This window comes from Lonchura striata, chromosome 24, assembly GCF_046129695.1.
Source record: "Lonchura striata isolate bLonStr1 chromosome 24, bLonStr1.mat, whole genome shotgun sequence".
NCBI lineage: Eukaryota > Metazoa > Chordata > Aves > Passeriformes > Estrildidae > Lonchura > Lonchura striata.
The window spans coordinates 700,868-718,436 of NC_134626.1; the positions used below are offsets into that span (position 1 = coordinate 700,868).

At 60.5% G+C, this 17,569-nt stretch overlaps 1 protein-coding gene across 1 annotated transcript in view; it reads right to left on the reverse strand.

The window, feature by feature from the left end:
* Nucleotides 1-17,569, reverse strand: part of AGRN (agrin) — a gene marked incomplete at its 5' end in the record, with an annotated part of 71,946 nt that overhangs the window by 27,217 nt on the left and 27,160 nt on the right. Inside the window, 9 exons of the mRNA XM_077788093.1 lie at nucleotides 256-369; nucleotides 1,086-1,191; nucleotides 1,784-1,929; nucleotides 4,368-4,568; nucleotides 6,418-6,612; nucleotides 9,008-9,229; nucleotides 14,681-14,887; nucleotides 15,729-15,953; nucleotides 16,806-17,027. Of these exons, the coding sequence (XP_077644219.1) occupies nucleotides 256-369; nucleotides 1,086-1,191; nucleotides 1,784-1,929; nucleotides 4,368-4,568; nucleotides 6,418-6,612; nucleotides 9,008-9,229; nucleotides 14,681-14,887; nucleotides 15,729-15,953; nucleotides 16,806-17,027 (1,638 nt within the window). The remainder of the gene's footprint in view (nucleotides 1-255; nucleotides 370-1,085; nucleotides 1,192-1,783; nucleotides 1,930-4,367; nucleotides 4,569-6,417; nucleotides 6,613-9,007; nucleotides 9,230-14,680; nucleotides 14,888-15,728; nucleotides 15,954-16,805; nucleotides 17,028-17,569) is intronic.

Consider the following 17,569-nt stretch of genomic DNA (forward strand, 5'->3'; position numbering starts at 1 on the left):
ATTTGGGGACAGGATTGTGTGGTGACCAACTCGGGAGGGCATTTCCAGCCTGAACACCCCACAGCAATGGAATCACCATCCCTGGGAAAGCTCAAACCCTGGGCATGTGGCATTTGGGGACAGGATTGTGTGGTGACCACCTCGGGAGGGCGTTTCCAGCCTGACCATCGCCCTGTCCCACAGCTGAGGAGCTCCAGCTCCATCTCCCGGGGACAGACCCCACCCAGCCCGCGGTGTCCCCGGGGTGGCACTCACTGGGACAGCCGGCGGCTCCCACGCCCAGCGCCGCGGTGACGTTGTCGGGGCAGCAGCCGTAGACGCTCTGGCTGCAGTGCAGGGCCGGCAGGGCCGGCGGGGTGGTGGCCAGGGCTGCGGGGAGGGCACAGGGACACCAAGGTCACCGTGGCACCCGGGGTCCCGCAGCGCTCCCAGAAATCCCGCTGGAGATGCTGGGAACTGGAGGTGAGGCCCTGGCCAGGGGACAGCAGGGCATGGGACAGCAGGACACGGGGACAGCAGGACACGGGGACAGGGACAGCAGGACACGGGGACAGCAGGGCACGGGACAGCAGGACACGGGGACAGGGACAGCAGGACACGGGGACAGCAGGACATGGGGAAAGGGACAGCAGGGCACGGGGACAGGGACAGCAGGACACGGGGACAAGGACAGCAGGACATGGGGACAGCAGGACACGGGGACAGGGACAGCAGGACATGGGGACAGGGACAGCAGGGCAGGGGACAGGGACAGCAGGACATGGGGACAGCAGGACATGGGGAAAGGGACAGCAGGACACGGGGACAGGGACAGCAGGGCACGGGGACAGGGACAGCAGGACATGGGGACAGCAGGACATGGGGAAAGGGACAGCAGGACACGGGGACAGGGACAGCAGGACACGGGGACAGGAACAGCAGGGCATGGGGACAGCAGGGCACGGGGACAGGGGTGTGGCCCCTGAGAACAATTCCTGCTTATTCCCAGGGAAAGGACACCAGGGACACACCGGGGACACACCGGGGACACACCGGGGACACACCGGGGACACACCGGGGGTGGCCGTGGCCCCCAGGGGACTCACCCCGACAGGCTCCCTGGCCGGTGACAAAGAGCTCCTGGCGTTTCTCACACCGCGTCTTCTTCAGCTGGCACTCGCTGGCGTAGGTGACACCGTCAGAGCCGCAGACCTGCCCGGGGACGGGGGGACAGAGGGGACAGCTCAGGGGACAGCGAGGGGACAGGGGGGACAGCGAGGGGACAGGGGGGACAGCGAGGGGACAGGGGGGACAGCTCAGGGGACAGCGAGGGGACAGTGGGGACAGCTCCAGGACAGCTCAGGGGACAGCGAGGGGACAGTGGGGACAGCAAGGGGACAGGTCAGGGGACAGCGAGGGGACAGGTCAGGCCCTGCTGCCCCAGGAGGGGACACAGGAGGACAGAGCTCGGGACACCTCAGGACAGCTCAGGAGGGGACACGACGGCAGCACAGGCTCAGGGACAGCTCAGGGACAGCTCAGGGACACCTCAGGACAGCTCAGGACAGCTCAAGACAGCTCAGGAGGTGACACGATGGCAGCACGGGCTCAGGGACACCTCAGGACACCTCAGGGACACCTCAGGACAGCTCAGGACACCTCAGGACAGCTCAGGCCAGCTCAGGAGGGGACACGACGGCAGCACGGGCTCAGGGACAGCTCAGGAGAGCTCAGGACAGCTCAGGGACACCTCAGGACAGCTCAGGCCAGCTCAGGAGGGGACACCACGGCAGCACGGGCTCACCGGGGCGCGGGGCGCGGCCGCGCAGCTGAAGTCGCAGACGCAGGGCTCGTCCTCGGCGTCCTCGTCCCACCAGCCCCCGAAGCGCCGGCACCGCTCCTGCTCGCAGTCGCCGCCATCCCCCGAGCCCGAGCCCCCCGAGCCGCACTCTGGGGACAGGGAAACGCGCCGGGCATGTTCGTTCAGCCACAGGGAGAGGGAAAGATTCCTGCCAGGCTGGGCCCGGGAAAGGTCCGGGAGGCGCGGAAACCATCGCCTGTCTCGCCTTCCTGCCACACGGACATCCTGCTCCCTCTCGGGATTTTTCACGGAGGAGCACAGAGAGGAGAAAACAATTCCTATTCCTGCTCCTTGTTTTCCCATGTGCAATGTGTGTGGAGAATTGTTTCCCTGGGGTGATGCTGGGTTGGGTTCTGGTGAGGATTGATTGAGCCTGGTGGCCAATCCAACCCAATCCAATCCAATCCAATCCAACCCAACCCAATCCAATCCAATCCAACCCAATCCAACCCAACCCAATCCAACCCAATCCAATCCAATCCAACCCAATCCAATCCAATCCAATCCAATCCAATGCAATCCAATGCAATCCAATCCAATCCAACCCAATCCAACCCAATCCAATCCAATGCAATCCAATGCAATCCAATCCAATCCAACCCAATCCAATCCAATGCAATCCAATGCAATCCAATCCAATCCAACCCAATCCAATCCAATCCAATCCAATCCAATCCAATGCAATCCAATCCAATCCAATCCAACCCAATCCAATCCAATCCAATCCAACCCAATCCAACCCAACTCAATCCAACCCAACCCAACCCAATCCAATCCAATCTGGGGCTGGGATCTGGATCTGGGGCTGGAATCTGGGGCTGGGATCTGGATCTGGGATCTGGGATCTGGGGCTGGGATCTGGGATCTGGGGCTGGGATCTGGGGCTGGGATCTGGGGCTGGGATCTGGGGCTGGGATCTGGGGCTGGAGCTGGGATCTGGGGCTGGGAGAGCACTGAACGCCCTGGAGCGGGGCAGGATGAGCTGCAGCAGCAGCAGCAGAGCCATGGCTGATTTCAAAGGCTGCTGGAAGGGGACAAGGGCTGGGGGAAGGGGACCTGGCCCTTTTCATGGAGATCAAAGGCTGGGCTCTGGCATCACACACAGAATTATTCAGGAGGAGGGACAGCAACCTGAAACCCCCGAGCAGGGCTGGGATCAAACACCCTGCTCTGCTTTTCCCTCTCTGACATCCTCCCCCCGTGTGCCAGGCAAGCTCAGCTCCCTCCCTGCGCCAGCAGAACCCTCAGCTCCCTCCCTGAGGGGGAAAACTCGGCGGCTTCTTTATTTTTAGGCTCACCAAAAAAGGTAGAACCGACCCCAAAACCTTCCCTGGAGCTCTGCTGAGGCAACAGAGCCGTGGGATGGGCTGGGTTGGAAGGGAACCTAAAAATCCTCCAGTCCCAAATCCCTGCCAGGGGCAGGAGTGGCACTGGGGAGGGAAAATTTACACTGGATGAAGAGACGGGACATGGGGGGTGGGCTTCAGACTGCAATTCAATGAATTTAGGGGGGAAATAGGGAAAAAAGGGAACATTCACACTGGATGCAGAGATGGGACATGGGGGACTGGCTTCAGACTGCAAATCAATGAATTTAGGTGGGAAATAGGGAAAATTTACCACAGGATGCAGACACAGAACAAGGGGGATTGGCTTCAAACTGAAAACCGAGAAATTTAGGTGAGATATGGGGAAAAAAGGGAAAATTTATATTGGATGCAGACACAAGACAAGGGAGAATGGCTTCAAACTAAGAAACTGGGAAGTTAGATGGGATATGGGGAAAAAATTCCTCCCTGTGAAGGTGGGGGGGTCCTGGCACAGGGTGCCCAGATCTCTGGAGGTGCCCAAAGTAGTTTGGCTAGAACTGGAAAAAACTGGGATAGAGGAATGGGGGTTGGAGTTAAAGGGGGCTGGCACAGGACTGGGGGTGCTTTGGGGCATGGAGGGGCAGTGAGGGAAGCGTGGCTGGCACAGGACCTGCTGCTCTGGGGGTTTTGGGGTCTCACAGGGCACAGGAGAGGTGTGGCTGGCACAGGACCCGCTGCTCTGGGGATTTTGGGGTCTCACAGGGCACAGAGGGGCAGCAGAGAAGCATGGCTGGCACAGGTCCTGATGGTCTGCTGGATTTCTGGGGTCTCACAGGGCACAGAGAATTGTGGCTGGCACAGCACCCACTGTTCTATGGGGATTTTGGGGTCTCACAGGGCACAGGGGAGGCGTGGCTGGCACAGCACCCGCTGCTCTGGGGGATTTTGGGGTCTCACAGGGCACAGAGAAGCGTGGCTGGCACAGGTCCTGATGGTCTGTTGGGTTTCTGGGGTCTCACAGGGCACAGAGAATTGTGGCTGGCACAGCACCCACTGTTCTATGGGGATTTTGGGGTCTCACAGGGCACAGAGAAGCGTGGCTGGCACAGCACCCACTGCTCTGTTGGGTTTCTGGGGTCTCACAGGGCACAGCAAGGGAAGCTGCCCTGGCTGCCCGCTCCCTTTGCCCACGCCCTGCAGAAGCAGGACCAACCTACCGTCCTCGCAGGGCCCCGTCCTGGCCACCTGGATGCTCTTCTGCAGCTGGCAGGAGGCCGCGCGCAGCTGGCAGGGGCTGGGGTAGGTGAGGCCGTCGGAGCCGCAGACCGGGGCTGGGGGCTGGCGCTCGCAGCGCGGGCACAGGCACCGCCCGCCCTCGCAGCGCCCGCCGAAGGAGCACGGCGAGCTGCCGCACGAGCCTGGGGCACGGGGACACGGGGGGACATGGGGGACACGGGGGGACACAGGGGGACACGGGGGACACGGGGGACACGGGGGGAGAGGGGGGACACGGGGGACACGGGGGGACATGTCAGCCGCGCCGAGGGGCGCCCGCGCCGCCGGGCTCTGTCACAGAGCCGGGGGCGTTGGCGTTGTCAATGAATTTGTTATCCCTGTGCTATTCCTCATTTAATCCGTGCAACCTGGGTGCCCACCCTGAGCGCTTTGGATTCCCAGCGGCTCCTTCCAGAGGGAGAAAAATCCCATTTCATTGTTTCCTCCGGGAGCAGCCGCCACCTCCAGCTCACCCGTCCTCCCCCCAGCTCTGGGGGAATCTCAGCCCCAGCTGGACAGGTTTGGAGGGGCTCAATCAGCACTGCAGCTCTTGTCCTAAGCAGGGCTTTGGATTCATTGAGGAATGAGCCCAGGCGGGCTGGGGAGTGGGGAGGAAAGCAGGAACAAAGAGGAATGGAGCCCAGGGGACGGAGGGGAGGGAGAGGATCAGACACAGCCCTGCTCTCGCTTCTGCTGCTGCCTGTTAACGCGTTTTTAGCCTAATTCCTGCCTTGGCCCCGTGGACATTAATCCAATTTCTCTGCTTGGCTCAGACAAATAACACAAGGGGGCTCTTCCAGCGAGGGGGAAACCAAACCCGAGCGGCTGGAGAGGCTGGAGAGACCCAATTCCCCGGGGTAAAAGGGAAAACTGCTCGGGCAGGGTGTGCGAGTGATGGAACACAGAGCCACCAAACCCCAGGAGCAGCAGCAGGAGTGGGAGTGGGAGCGGGTGGCACGGCCCGGGGCACACGGGGGACAATGACACAGGGGGGACAATGGCACACGGGGGACAGTGGCACACGGGGGACAATGGCACATGGGGGACAATGGCACACGGGACAGCGGCACATGGGGGACAGTGGCACAGTGGCACACGAGGGACAGTGGCACACGGGGGACAATGGCACAGTGGCACACGAGGGACAATGGCACACGGGGGACAGTGGCACACGGGACAGTGGCACACGGGACAGTGGCACACAGGAAACAATGGCACATGGGGGACAGCGGCACACGGGACAGTGGCACAGGGGACAGTGGCACACGGGGGACAGCGGCACATGGGACAGTGGCACACGGGACAGTGGCACACGGGACAGTGGCACATGGGAGACAATGGCACATGGGAGACAATGGCACACGGGACAGTGGCACACGGGGGACAGTGGCACACGGGGGACAGTGGCACAGGGGACAGCGGCACAGGGGACAGCGGCACAGGGGACAGTGGCACACGGGGGACAGTGGCACACGGGGGACAGTGGCACACGGGGGACAGTGGCACAGGGGACAGCGGCACAGGGGACAGTGGCACACGGGGGACAGTGGCACACGGGGGACAGTGGCACACGGGGGACAGCGGCACAGGGGACAGTGGCACGGGGGACAGTGGCACGGGGGACAGTGGCACACGGGGGACAGTGGCACACGGGGGACAGTGGCACAGGGGACAGTGGCACACAGGACAGTGGCACACGGGGGACAGTGGCACACGGGACAGTGGCACAGGGGACAGCGGCACAGGGGACAGTGGCACAGGGGGGACAGTGGCACACACGGGACAGTGGCACAGGGGACAGTGGCACACGGGGGACAGTGGCACACGGGACAGTGGCACAGGGGACAGCGGCACAGGGGACAGTGGCACAGGGGGGACAATGGCACAGTGGCACAGGGGACAGTGGCACAGGGGACAGTGGCACACGGGGGACAGTGGCACAGGGGACAGTGGCACACGGGACAGTGGCACAGGGGACAGTGGCACACTCACCGCAGGGGCCCTGCGCTGCCACCTGGATGTTTTGCTGCCGGGTGCAGGCCCGCACGTGCAGCTCGCACTCGCTGCCGTAGGTGTTGCCGTCGCTGCCGCAGACGGGCCGCGCCGAGGGCACGCACTCGGTGGGGCACACGCAGCGCCCGCTCTCCGCCTCGCAGATGGCACCGAACCGGCACGTCCCGCAGCGCTCTGCGCAGCAACCCGGAACCGGGTCAGAACGGGTCCGGCACCGCTGCCCAACGGGTCTGGCACCGCTGCCCCACGGGTCCGGCACCGCTGCCCAACGGGTCTGGCACCGCTGCCCAACGGGTCTGGTACCGCTGCCCAACGGGTCCAGCACCGCTGCCCGCCCCGGGGCTGCCCACTCCTCAAACACAGGCTGGTTCTGCCCACTCCCCAAACCCTGGCTCATTCTGCCCTCTCGTTCTGCCCGCTCGTTCTGCCCATTCATTCTGCCCACTCCTCACAGGCTCCTTCTGCCCTCCTCAAACACAAGCTCACTCTGCCCGCTTGTTCTGCCCTCCCCAAACACGGGCTGGTTCTGCCCTCTCGTTCTGCCCTCTCGTTCTGCTCTCCCCAAACACGGGCTGGTTCTGCCCTCTCGTTCTGCCCGCTCATTCTGCCCTCCCCAAACACGGGCTCGTTCTTGGGGCAGCTTCTGCCTCGGCCCCGGCTCCTCTGGCAGCCTCCCCACCTGTCCGTTACTGGATATCGATTATTAGGGAATGTTTAAATAGAGGCTGGGCAAGGTGGAGGCCTTGTGGAGCCCCTGAAGGGGGGAAATGGTGCCTCAGGTTTTGGCTTTTCTGTTTATCAGATTCTGTACTGACACCTCAGGTTTTAGCTTTTCAATTTTACAGATTCTCTACTGATGCCTCAGGTTTTGGCTTTTCAATTTTACAGATTCTCTACTGATACCTCAGGTTTTGGCTTTTCTATTTATCAGATTCTCTACTGATGCCTCAGGTTTTGGCTTTTCCATTTATCAGATTCTATACTGATAGCTCAGGTTTTAGCTTTCCAGTTTTGCAGATTCTGCACTGATAGCTCAGGTTTTAGTTTTTCTATTTATTAGATTCTCTACTGACACCTCAGGTTTTGGTTTTTCTATTTATCAGATTCTCTACTGACGCCTCAGGTTTTCGCTTTTCTATTTTTCAGATTCTCTACTGATACCTCAGGTTTTTTTCTTTTCTATTTACCATACTCTGTACTGATGCCTCACATTTTAGCTTCTCAATTTTTCAGATTCCGTGCTGCCTTCTTGTGTGGGTCTGAGCTCCACATCAAGGTTCACATCAGGTTTTTCTTCTGGGGGCACATAAAATCCTTGATTTTGTACCAAAATCCCCCTCCAGCAGCTCCTGGCTCCTGGGATTCTCTGCTCCATCTCTGCTCCCCACACCTCCCTTCCCTCCTGCCATCACTGCAGCAGGAATTTGGCTCCGAGGTGCTTTTCCTGCTTTTCTCCTGCTCACGGCAGCTGCTGCCTTGGCATGGGGGAGGAGGAGGCACCAACCCCCTGCTCCGCTCCTGCTGCTGGCCTGGAGGTTTTTATCCTGGTTTTTATCCTGGCCTTTATCCTGGCCTGGAGGTTTTTGTTCTGGTTTTTATCCTGATCTGGTGGTTTTTATCCTGGTCTGGTGGTTTTTATCCTGGCCTGGAGGTTTTCATCCCAGCCTGGTGGTTTTCATCCTGGCCTGGTAGTTTTTATCCTGGTTTTCATCCTGGCCTGGAGGTTTTTATCCAGGTTTTTATCCTGGCCTGGATGTGTTTATGGTGGCCTGGAGGTTTTTATTTTAACAACAAAGGAATCCCCCTGCCCAAATCTCACCACAGGCTCCTTTGTCCTTCACCCTGGTGTTCTTTTTTTTGAGGACAAAGGCCAACAACAACAACAACAACAACACAACAAAAAACAACCTCCAGCCCAATCTCATATCAGGGCCCCTTGTTTTCCATCCTGACGTCCCTTTGAGGACACAGCAACCCCCAAAACCACCACCAGCCCAAATTTCACCATAGAACCCCTTGTCCTTCACCCTGACGTCCCTTTGAGGACACAGCGACCCCCAAAACCACCACCAGCCCAAATTTCACCATAGAACCCCTTGTCCTTCACCCTGATGTCCCTTTTGTGGACACAACCAACATCACCACCACCACCACCACAATCCCATCCTGAATCTCACCGCAGGGCCCCTTGTCCTTCACCCCGATGTCCATTTGAGGACACCCCCAGCCCCACGCCACCCCGAATCTCACCGCAGGGCCCCCTGTCCTTCACCCCAATGTCCCTTTGAGGACACCCCCAGCCCCCCCAGCACAATCCCATCCCAAATCTCACCGCAGGGCCCCCTGTCCTTCACCCCGATGTCCCTTTGAGGACACCCCCAGCCCCACCCCATCCCGAATCTCACTGCAGGGCCCCCTGTCCTTCACCCCAGTGTCCCTTTGAGGACACCCCAAACACCCCCAGCACAATCCCATCCCGAATCTCACCGCAGGGCCCCCTGTGCCGGACGCCGATGTCCCTTTGAGGACACCCCAAACACCCCCAGCCCCACGCCACCCCGAGTCTCACCGCAGGGCCCCCTGTGCCGGACGCCGATGTCCCTCTGCAGCAGGCAGGCCATGGCGTGCAGCTCGCAGGGGCTGCCGTAGGTGCGCTGGTCGGTGCCGCAGACGGGGTCGTAGCGGCCCTGGCACTGCTGCTGGCACTCGCACGCCGCCGCCCCGTTCTTCACCACGCACGTGGCGCCGAAGGAGCACTCCACGCTCAGGCAGGGGCTGGGCGCGCCCAGGTCTGCAGAGGGCACAGGAGAGGCGCGGGTGGCGGGCGCCCCGAGCCCCGGCCCCGCCGTGCACGGGCCAGGGATGGGCACGGGAACAGGAGCGGGATTATTGGGATTGGGGTTGGGATTGCCACCTCATCCCCTGGCCAGAAACGGCAGCAGAGCCTCGCACCGAGCTCCCACGGGATGGGAGGGCTCCTTTCCCTGTAGCCACACCCAGGGGTCACGCTGCTCCCCAAAACCTCGTGGGGATCCCCAGGAATCACAGAATCACGAGGTTGGAAGAGGCCTCCAAGATCGTCAAGCCCAACCCATGCCCTAACAACCTCAACCAGAGCACCAAGTCTTCAGCCATCTCCAGTCTTTTTTAAGCACATCCAGAGATGGTGATTCCACCACCTCCCTGGGAAGACAATTCCAGTGCTTTGGTTTTCTTTTGGTGAAATTTTTTTCCTAATGTCCAACCTGCACCTTCCCTGAGGTGGAGAGGAGCTGGCCGGGGAGGTCACACTTGGTTCCAGCACTGCTGAGGCCCCATGCCACCCCCTCCCCAGGGAGCTGCTGTGGGGCAGGATGGGGACATCCCTGTCCTCCCCTCAGCCCAGCCCCCGGGAAGGGACTCCAGGGCTGGGAATTCCCTGGCTGGAAGCAGCACTCCCTCTGGATCCACGAGCCCAGCAGTGACAAAGTGCAGAGAGCAGAGGCCGTGTCCCCCTCCCTGCTGGCAGGGACATCCCGGGGCTCACCCCAGCTCCCAACCAAGAACTCCCCCAGCACCCAGGAGGGAGCGGCCGTGCTGGGGGACAGAGCCAGGAGTGCCCAGTGACCCCGTGGGACAGAGCCAGGAGTGCCCAGTGACCCCGTGGGACAGAGCCAGCACTGCCCAGTGACCCCGTGGGACAAGGGAAGGACAGCAGGGCTGGACAGTGACACGGACACAGGACAAGGACACAGGTGGGGACAGACAGGCAGCCCGGAGGAGACGGAGCGACAGCAGAACAGCACAGCCCTGGCAGCAGGGCAGGGAGCTGGGCAAGGTCCCTGGGGAGCGCCCTGGGCACCGTCCCTGCCCGCAGCACAGTGTGGCCCTGGCACCGTCCCTGCCCACAGCACGGCGCTGGCACCGCTGTGGCACCCCTGTGCCAGGCAGCCTGGGACGGCTGGGTCAGGATCTGCCTGCCCAGGCCCAGCCTAGAGCCAGGGGTCTGCAAAGGACAGGGAGAGGGGACAGCTCGGGCATGGGGACACAGCTCTGTGCCAGCTCGGGCACAGGGACACAGCTCCAGCTCTGTCCCCAGCTCGGGCACAAGGACACAGCTCTGTGCCAGCTCGGGCACGAGGACACAGCTCCAGCTCTGTGCCAAACCAGCTCGGGCACAAGGACACAGCTCTGTGCCAAACCAGCTCGGGCACGAGGACACAGCTCCAGCTCTGTCCCCAGCTCGGGCACAAGGACACAGCTCTGTGCCAAACCAGCTCGGGCACAAGGACACAGCTCCAGCTCTGTGCCAAACCAGCTCGGGCACAAGGACACAGCTCCAGCTCTGTCCCCAGCTCGGGCACGAGGACACAGCTCTGTGCCAAACCAGCTCGGGCACAAGGACACAGCTCCAGCTCTGTCCCCAGCTCGGGCACGAGGACACAGTTCCAGCTCTGTCCCCAGCTTCCCTGCAGCTCTGAGCTCTTCCCAAGGACCAGGAGTTGCTCCCTGGGGTGCTGTCCCCATGTTTGTTTCCCGTTTTTGTCCCCTAGCCACATCCCCCAGCACGGAGGCACCGATTCCAGGGGGAAATTCCCTCTGGACACTTTTCCTGGGCATGAAGCAAAGACAATCCCTGGTTTGAGATCCAGGCTCGGCCTCCTGCCCTGTGGGAGCACAGAGAGAGGCCAGCCTGGAGGAGAACCCGGCCCTGACACTCCCTGTCCATCTCCACTGGAGATGCAGCACCTGCAATTCCCAAATCCCAGCCTGGAATATCCCACACGCAGCCCTGGGCACCTCCAGACATCCAGGGGGGGTTGGCACCCATTTGGCTGTGGCTGGGGGCAATGAGGACCTGCTGAGCTGGGCTTTAACCCAGACCTGCTCTGGGTCCTGCAGGGAGGGAAACTGAGGCACGGGGAGAGCCAAACTCTCTTTGTGCACCTGGGTGATTCCAGGGCGTGATGTGAGCTGGGTCAGGGCTGGGGAAGAGGCACTGAGCCCACCAATCCATGCCTGGGACCCCCAGCACGGCTCCGCAGGGAAACGCTCCCAGGGAAGAGCCTGGGAGAGGAGCTGGGAGCCCTGAGGGGCTCCGGGGCCTGGGCTGGCACAGGGGACGAACAGGACACACAGCACAGCTGGGGCACAGCTGGGGCACAGCTGGGGCGGCACAGCTGGGGCACAGGGGCAGTACAGCTGGGGCACAGCTGGGGCAGCACAGCTGGGGCACAGCTGGGGCAGCACAGCTGGGGCGGCACAGCTGGGGCACAGGGGCAGTACAGCTGGGGCACAGCTGGGGCAGCACAGCTGGGGCACAGCTGGGGCGGCACAGCTGGGGCGGCACAGCTGGGGCGGCACAGCTGGGGCACAGGGGCAGTACAGCTGGGGCACAGCTGGGGTGGCACAGCTGGGGTGGCACAGCTGGGGCGGCACAGCTGGGGCGGCACAGCTGGGGCGGCACAGCGGCAGTACAGCTGGGGCACAGGGGCAGTACAGCTGGGGCACAGCTGGGGTGGCACAGCTGGGGTGGCACAGCTGGGGCAGCCCCGGGCAGGAGCTGGGGAAGCCAGAGGGGCGAGCTGGGAGCAGGAGGAGAGGGGAGATCAGCCCAGAGCGCTGCAGCAGCCCGGGGGCCGGCTGAGGAGCGGGGGGCTCCCAGCACCCACCTCTGCGCCCACTCTCCTTTGCCCGGGGGGCACAGCGAGCATCGGGCAAGGGCAATTTCCACTCCAGCAGGGTTTGGGGCCGGGGGTGGGACAAACCCCAGGGCAAGCTCGCCGTCCCGGGGGCTCCCAGGCCAAACTAGAGAGGTGGGAGCAGTGAGAGCAGCCAGGAGAGCCCTGGCCACCGAGGAGGGGCAGAGGCGAGCTCCCAGCAGAGTCCGGGCAGGGAGCAGGAGGGTGGTGCCAGGACAGAATTCCTTCCTCCACACAGGCAACACTGTAAAACACAAGACACAGACGAAACAGGAAAGAGAGAGAGAAAGAGAGAGGACAGCAGAGAGAAGAGAAGACACATGCAACTACAGACACCTTCCTTCCTTCCCTCCTGGCCACGTCAGCCTCATCCCATCCCTTCTTTCTCAGCTGCAGCACCCAGAAGGATTCAAAAGAAGAAATTTGATGGCGAATGCTTATGAAGAATTATTATTTTACCAATTGAAGTTGCAAAACTTGTTTTTGAATGAAGACCTGAGCTGAGAACAAACAAGCGAGCTGTTAACAGCTAGCTACAAAATCGAAATTCCTGTGTGAGGTGTTTTTCAAATGTTCTTTCAATCACCTTCTTCTCCCTTAATGGCTCGGATGGTTTTGTTTGGCTTTGGCTCCCCGGCTGGCTGCTGGAAAAGGCAGGAGAGCTCGGGGTTTGCCAGGCAGCTGCTTGTGAGGGTTCGGACGCTGCCAAGCCCTTCCAGCTCTGCGCTCCCAGCGCTCCCAGGCACGGAGCAGCTCCCAGCTCCAGCTTCTCCTTGTCCGTGCCGGAGCTGCCGGGGCTAAGGCAATCTGCTCACAGCTCCTGGGGATGGGCTGCGGGCTGCCTGGAGCTGCCGCAGGCACTCCGCCACCCCAGCTTTGGCAAAGCCGGTTCTGCTTCACCCCCGGTTTTCCTGTCCCACCAGGACGCAGCTCCTGGAAGCAGAAGTGTGCCGGGAGGGGATGGAATCGGGGCGAGGGAGGTGGAGACAGGAATGGCAGGTGCACCAGGACACATCCCGCTGTGCCCAGCGGAACACGGTGGGAATGAGGCGTGGCTGACGCTCAGAGCAGCGTGAATTCCCTGCTCATCCCAGAAATTTGGGGATTTTCAGCCTCTCAGGGAGGCACAGGGGAGGGTTTGAAGAGAGCCAGGGCTGCAAAAAATCCCCCCCACCGTGGGATCACAGCCCTTCCCACAGGGAAAACCTGGGGAACTGACTCCCAGCCATCCCCCCACCAGGAGCACGGAGAAACGGGCGCTTAAAAATAACAGCTGTGATTATTCTGAGTGGGATTTTGGGAGCCTGACAGATTCTTTTCCAGCAGCCGGGTCTGGCAGCCTCGAAAGCCTCCAGCAGGAGCACAAAGCCAACAAAACACATCCCCAAGGTGGGATTCTGATTGCCAAGCATTTCAGGAGGCTCAGCCCAGCTGATACCTGATCAAACCTCAGCTCAAAAGAGCAGGACGCAGCTCCAGAGGTGGGAAAACCCAAAGTGAGCCAAAATGAACAATTTGTAACCCAGATCAGCGCAGGGGCTGCTTTAACCCCTCCAGCACCTTACAGCTGGGCACTGCCAGCATCCCAAGGATCCAAAGCCCCATCCCAGCCCATCCTCCTGAGAAAGGTCCACTGGGGAGCTTCTCCTAGAGACGAGACAAAGACACAGTGAGAGCTGCAGACAGGGCACAGAGGGAAGAGATCCCGGCGGAGAGAAGCAGGCAGGCATGGAAAGGAGAGCGGGCAGGGGTGTGGAGACTGGCACTACCCTGGCAGAGCAATGGATGGCGTGGATGGGAGGGAGCGTGGTGGGGAGGAGAGTGACAGACACTTGGCTCCAGCACGGACGGGTGTCCCCGTGTCACACAGCAGACACAGACAGGGCAGGACAGCGACACGGGAGCACAGCAGGGCTGCTGGAGGGACAGAACACGGGGCCGGGAGGCTCCGGGCTGCTGCACGCCGGGCTCAGCCCCGCCTGCCTCCGTGGGCATCCACTCGTGGCCTGGCAGCGTGCCACCCTGCCCGGAGCGCCTGGCAAGGGCCAAGGGGGGTGCGGGATCAGCGTTCCCACAGGACAGGGGACCAGAATCCCTGTGGGATGAGGAGACCAAAATCCCTGTGGGGTGAGGGGACCAAAATCCCTGTGGGGTGAGGAGACCAAAATCCCTGTGGGATGAGGGGACCAGAATCCCTGTGGGATAAGGGGACCAAAATCCCTGTAGGACAGCATCCCCATGGGACAACTTGGGGACCACCATCACTACAAGACAACATCCCTGTGGGACAACTTGGGGACTTCCACTCCTGCAGGACAGGAGGGACCACCATCCATGCAGGACAACTTGGGGACCACCATCCCTACAGGAGAACCTGGGAAACACCACCACTCCCACAGGACAACTTGGGGACCACCATCCCTACAGGAGAACCTGGGGACCACCATCCCTACATGACAACATCCCTGCAGGACAACTTTGGGACCACCCCCCAGGAGAACCTGGGGACCGCCACCCCCCGGCCAGCAGCCCTGGGGCCGCCCACAGTGCGCGGTGCTCACCGCAGGGCCCGCGGTGGCGCACGGCGATGCCGGCCTGCCGCAGGCACTCGGCGCGGCGCCGCTGGCAGTCGCTGCCGTAGGTGCGGCCGTCGCCGCCGCACAGGGGCCGGAAGGCGCCGTCGCAGGAAATGCGCTCGCAGGAGCAGCGCGCGGCCCCGCGCCGGTTCAGGCACACCGCGTTGAACCTGCACTCCTCCCTGCAGCGGTCTGCGGGGGACGGCGGGCACGTTAGATAACGCATTCAATAGTAATAGTAATGATAATAATGATCATTATCATGATAATAATGATAATGATAATGATAATGATAATAATAATAATAATAAGAAGAAGAATAATAAGAATAATAAGAATAAGAATAAGAATAAGTCAATACTCATACATTCAATAATCATAAAAATAACAATATTCTTCAATAATAATTATATATAATGTAATATATAAAAATATAATATATAAAATACTATATATAACATATAATATATATAAAAGATAATATATAATATTAGAAATAAACTATATTATATAGTATATAGTATATAGTATATAATGTATATTATATAATGTATATTATATAATGTATATTATAATATATAATATATATTATCTATTATATATTACATATATTGCACATTCATATATTGATATATTAAAGAATATATTAAAAAGAACACATTGATATAATGCTATTTTTAAAACTACTGCTCTGTTCTGGGCAGCCCCTTTAGGTACTGAGGAGGAGGAGGAGTAGATGATGGAGATGGAGGAGGAGGAGATGATGGAGGAGGAGGAGATGGTGGAGGAGATGGAGAAGATGATGGAGGAGATGGTGGAGGAGGAGGAGGAGATGATGGAGGAGGAGGAGATGGTGGAAGAGGAGCAGGAGGAGATGGAGGAGATGATGGAGATGGTGGAGGAGGAGGAGATGACGGAGGAGATGGAGGAGATGATGGAGGAGATGGAGGAGATGATGGAGATGGTGGAGGAGATGGAGGAGATGATGGAGATGGTGGAGGAGGAGGAGCTGGTGGAGGGGCCCGGCACTCACCCTGCTGCTGGCACTGCCCCGAGCGCACCTTCTGGATGTCGATGCCGCGGATGGCGCCGGCGCGGCCCATGGCGCACTCGCTCTCGTAGGTGACGCCGTCGTCGCCGCAGACGGGGCCGCTGCCCGGGGGACAATCCTCGGGCCGGGGCAGCAGCTCCGCGCGCCGCGTCCGGGGGTCCACCCGGCACACGCGGCCCGGCTCGCTCGGCACGCCCTGGCACGGGTCTGGGCACAGGGGTGGCACGAGTCACCCCTGCCCTCCGGAACCGTCACCCCTGCCCACATCGGGGCGTGCCACACTCTGCTTCCTCCCTGCCTGGCCCCAGGAGCCCCCGAACCTTCCCTTGTCCAAAACCTTCCCTTGTCCCCCGAACCTTCCCTTGCCCCAAAACCTTCCCTTGCCCCCAAACTTTCCCTTGTCCCGCGAACCTTCCCTTGTCCCCCGAACCTTCCCTTGTCCCCCGAACCTTCCCTTGTGCCCCAAACCTTCCCTTGTCCAAAACCTTCCCTTGTCCAAAACCTTCCCTTGCCCCCAAACCTTCCCTTGTCCCCCAAACCTTCCCTTGTCCCCGCAAACCTTCCCTTGTCCCCCAAACCTTCCCTTGCCTCCAAACCTTCCCTTGTCCCCCGAACCTTCCCTTGTCCCCCGAACCTTCCCTTGTCCCCCGAACCTTCCCTTGTCCCCCGAACCTTCCCTTGTGCCCCAAAACCTTCCCTTGCCCCCAAACTTTCCCTTGTCCCCCGAACCTTCCCTTGTCCCCCGAACCTTCCCTTGCCCCCCAAACCTTCCCTTGCCTCCAAACCTTCCCTTGTCCCGCGAACCTTCCCTTGCCTCCAAACCTTCCCTTGTGCCCTGGAAGTCACTCCCTGCCCAAATCAGAATTTCCCAGTCTCTGCTCCTTCCCCTGTGCCCCCAAACCCTCCCCTGCACCCCAGACCCTCCCCTGCGCCCCCAGTCCCTCCCCTGTGCCCCCAGTCCCTCTCATGCACCCCAGTCCCTCCCCTGTTCCCCCAGACCCTCCCCTGCGCCCCCAGTCCCTCCCCTGCGCCCCTCCTGCCCCGGTGACGCCCCCTCACCGCAGGGGCCGTCGAACTGCTTGGCCAGGTCCTGCTGCGTGTCGCAGGCGTGCTTCTGCAGGTGGCACTGGCTGCGGTAGTCGCGGCCGTCGCTGCCGCACACGGGGCTCTCGGCGCCGCTGCACGACGAGGGACACACGCACTTGGCCGCCTGCCCGTCAGGGGAGGGCACGCAGCTGCTGCCAAAGCTGCACGACACCTCTGCACAGGGGTCCTTGGAGCCTGGGCACGGGAGGGACAGGGCACGGGTGAGAGCCTGGCACGGGACGTGTTCCCGTTCCTGTACTGGGAATAACCCCAAACAATCCCCAAATCCATCCCTCCAAATGCCCAATCTGAGGGGACACGGCACAGGTGAGAGCCTGGCACGGGAGGTGTTCCCGTTCCTGTACTGGGAATAACCCAAATATATCCCAGTATCCCCCAAATCCATCCCTCCAAATGCCCAATCTGAGGGGACATGGCACAGGTGAGAGCCTGGCACAGGACGTGTTCCTGTTCCTGTATTGGGAATAACCCAAATATATCCCAGTATCCCCCAAATCCATCCCTCCAAATGCCCCAGTCTGAGGGGACATGGCACAGGTGAGAGCCTGGCACGGGAGGTGTTCCTGTTCCTGTACTGGGAATAACCCCAAACAATCCCCCAAATCCATCCCTCCAAATGCCCAATCTGAGGGGACACGGCACAGGTGAGAGCCTGGCACAGGACGTGTTCCTGTTCCTGTACTGGGAATAACCCAAATATATCCCAGTATCCCCCA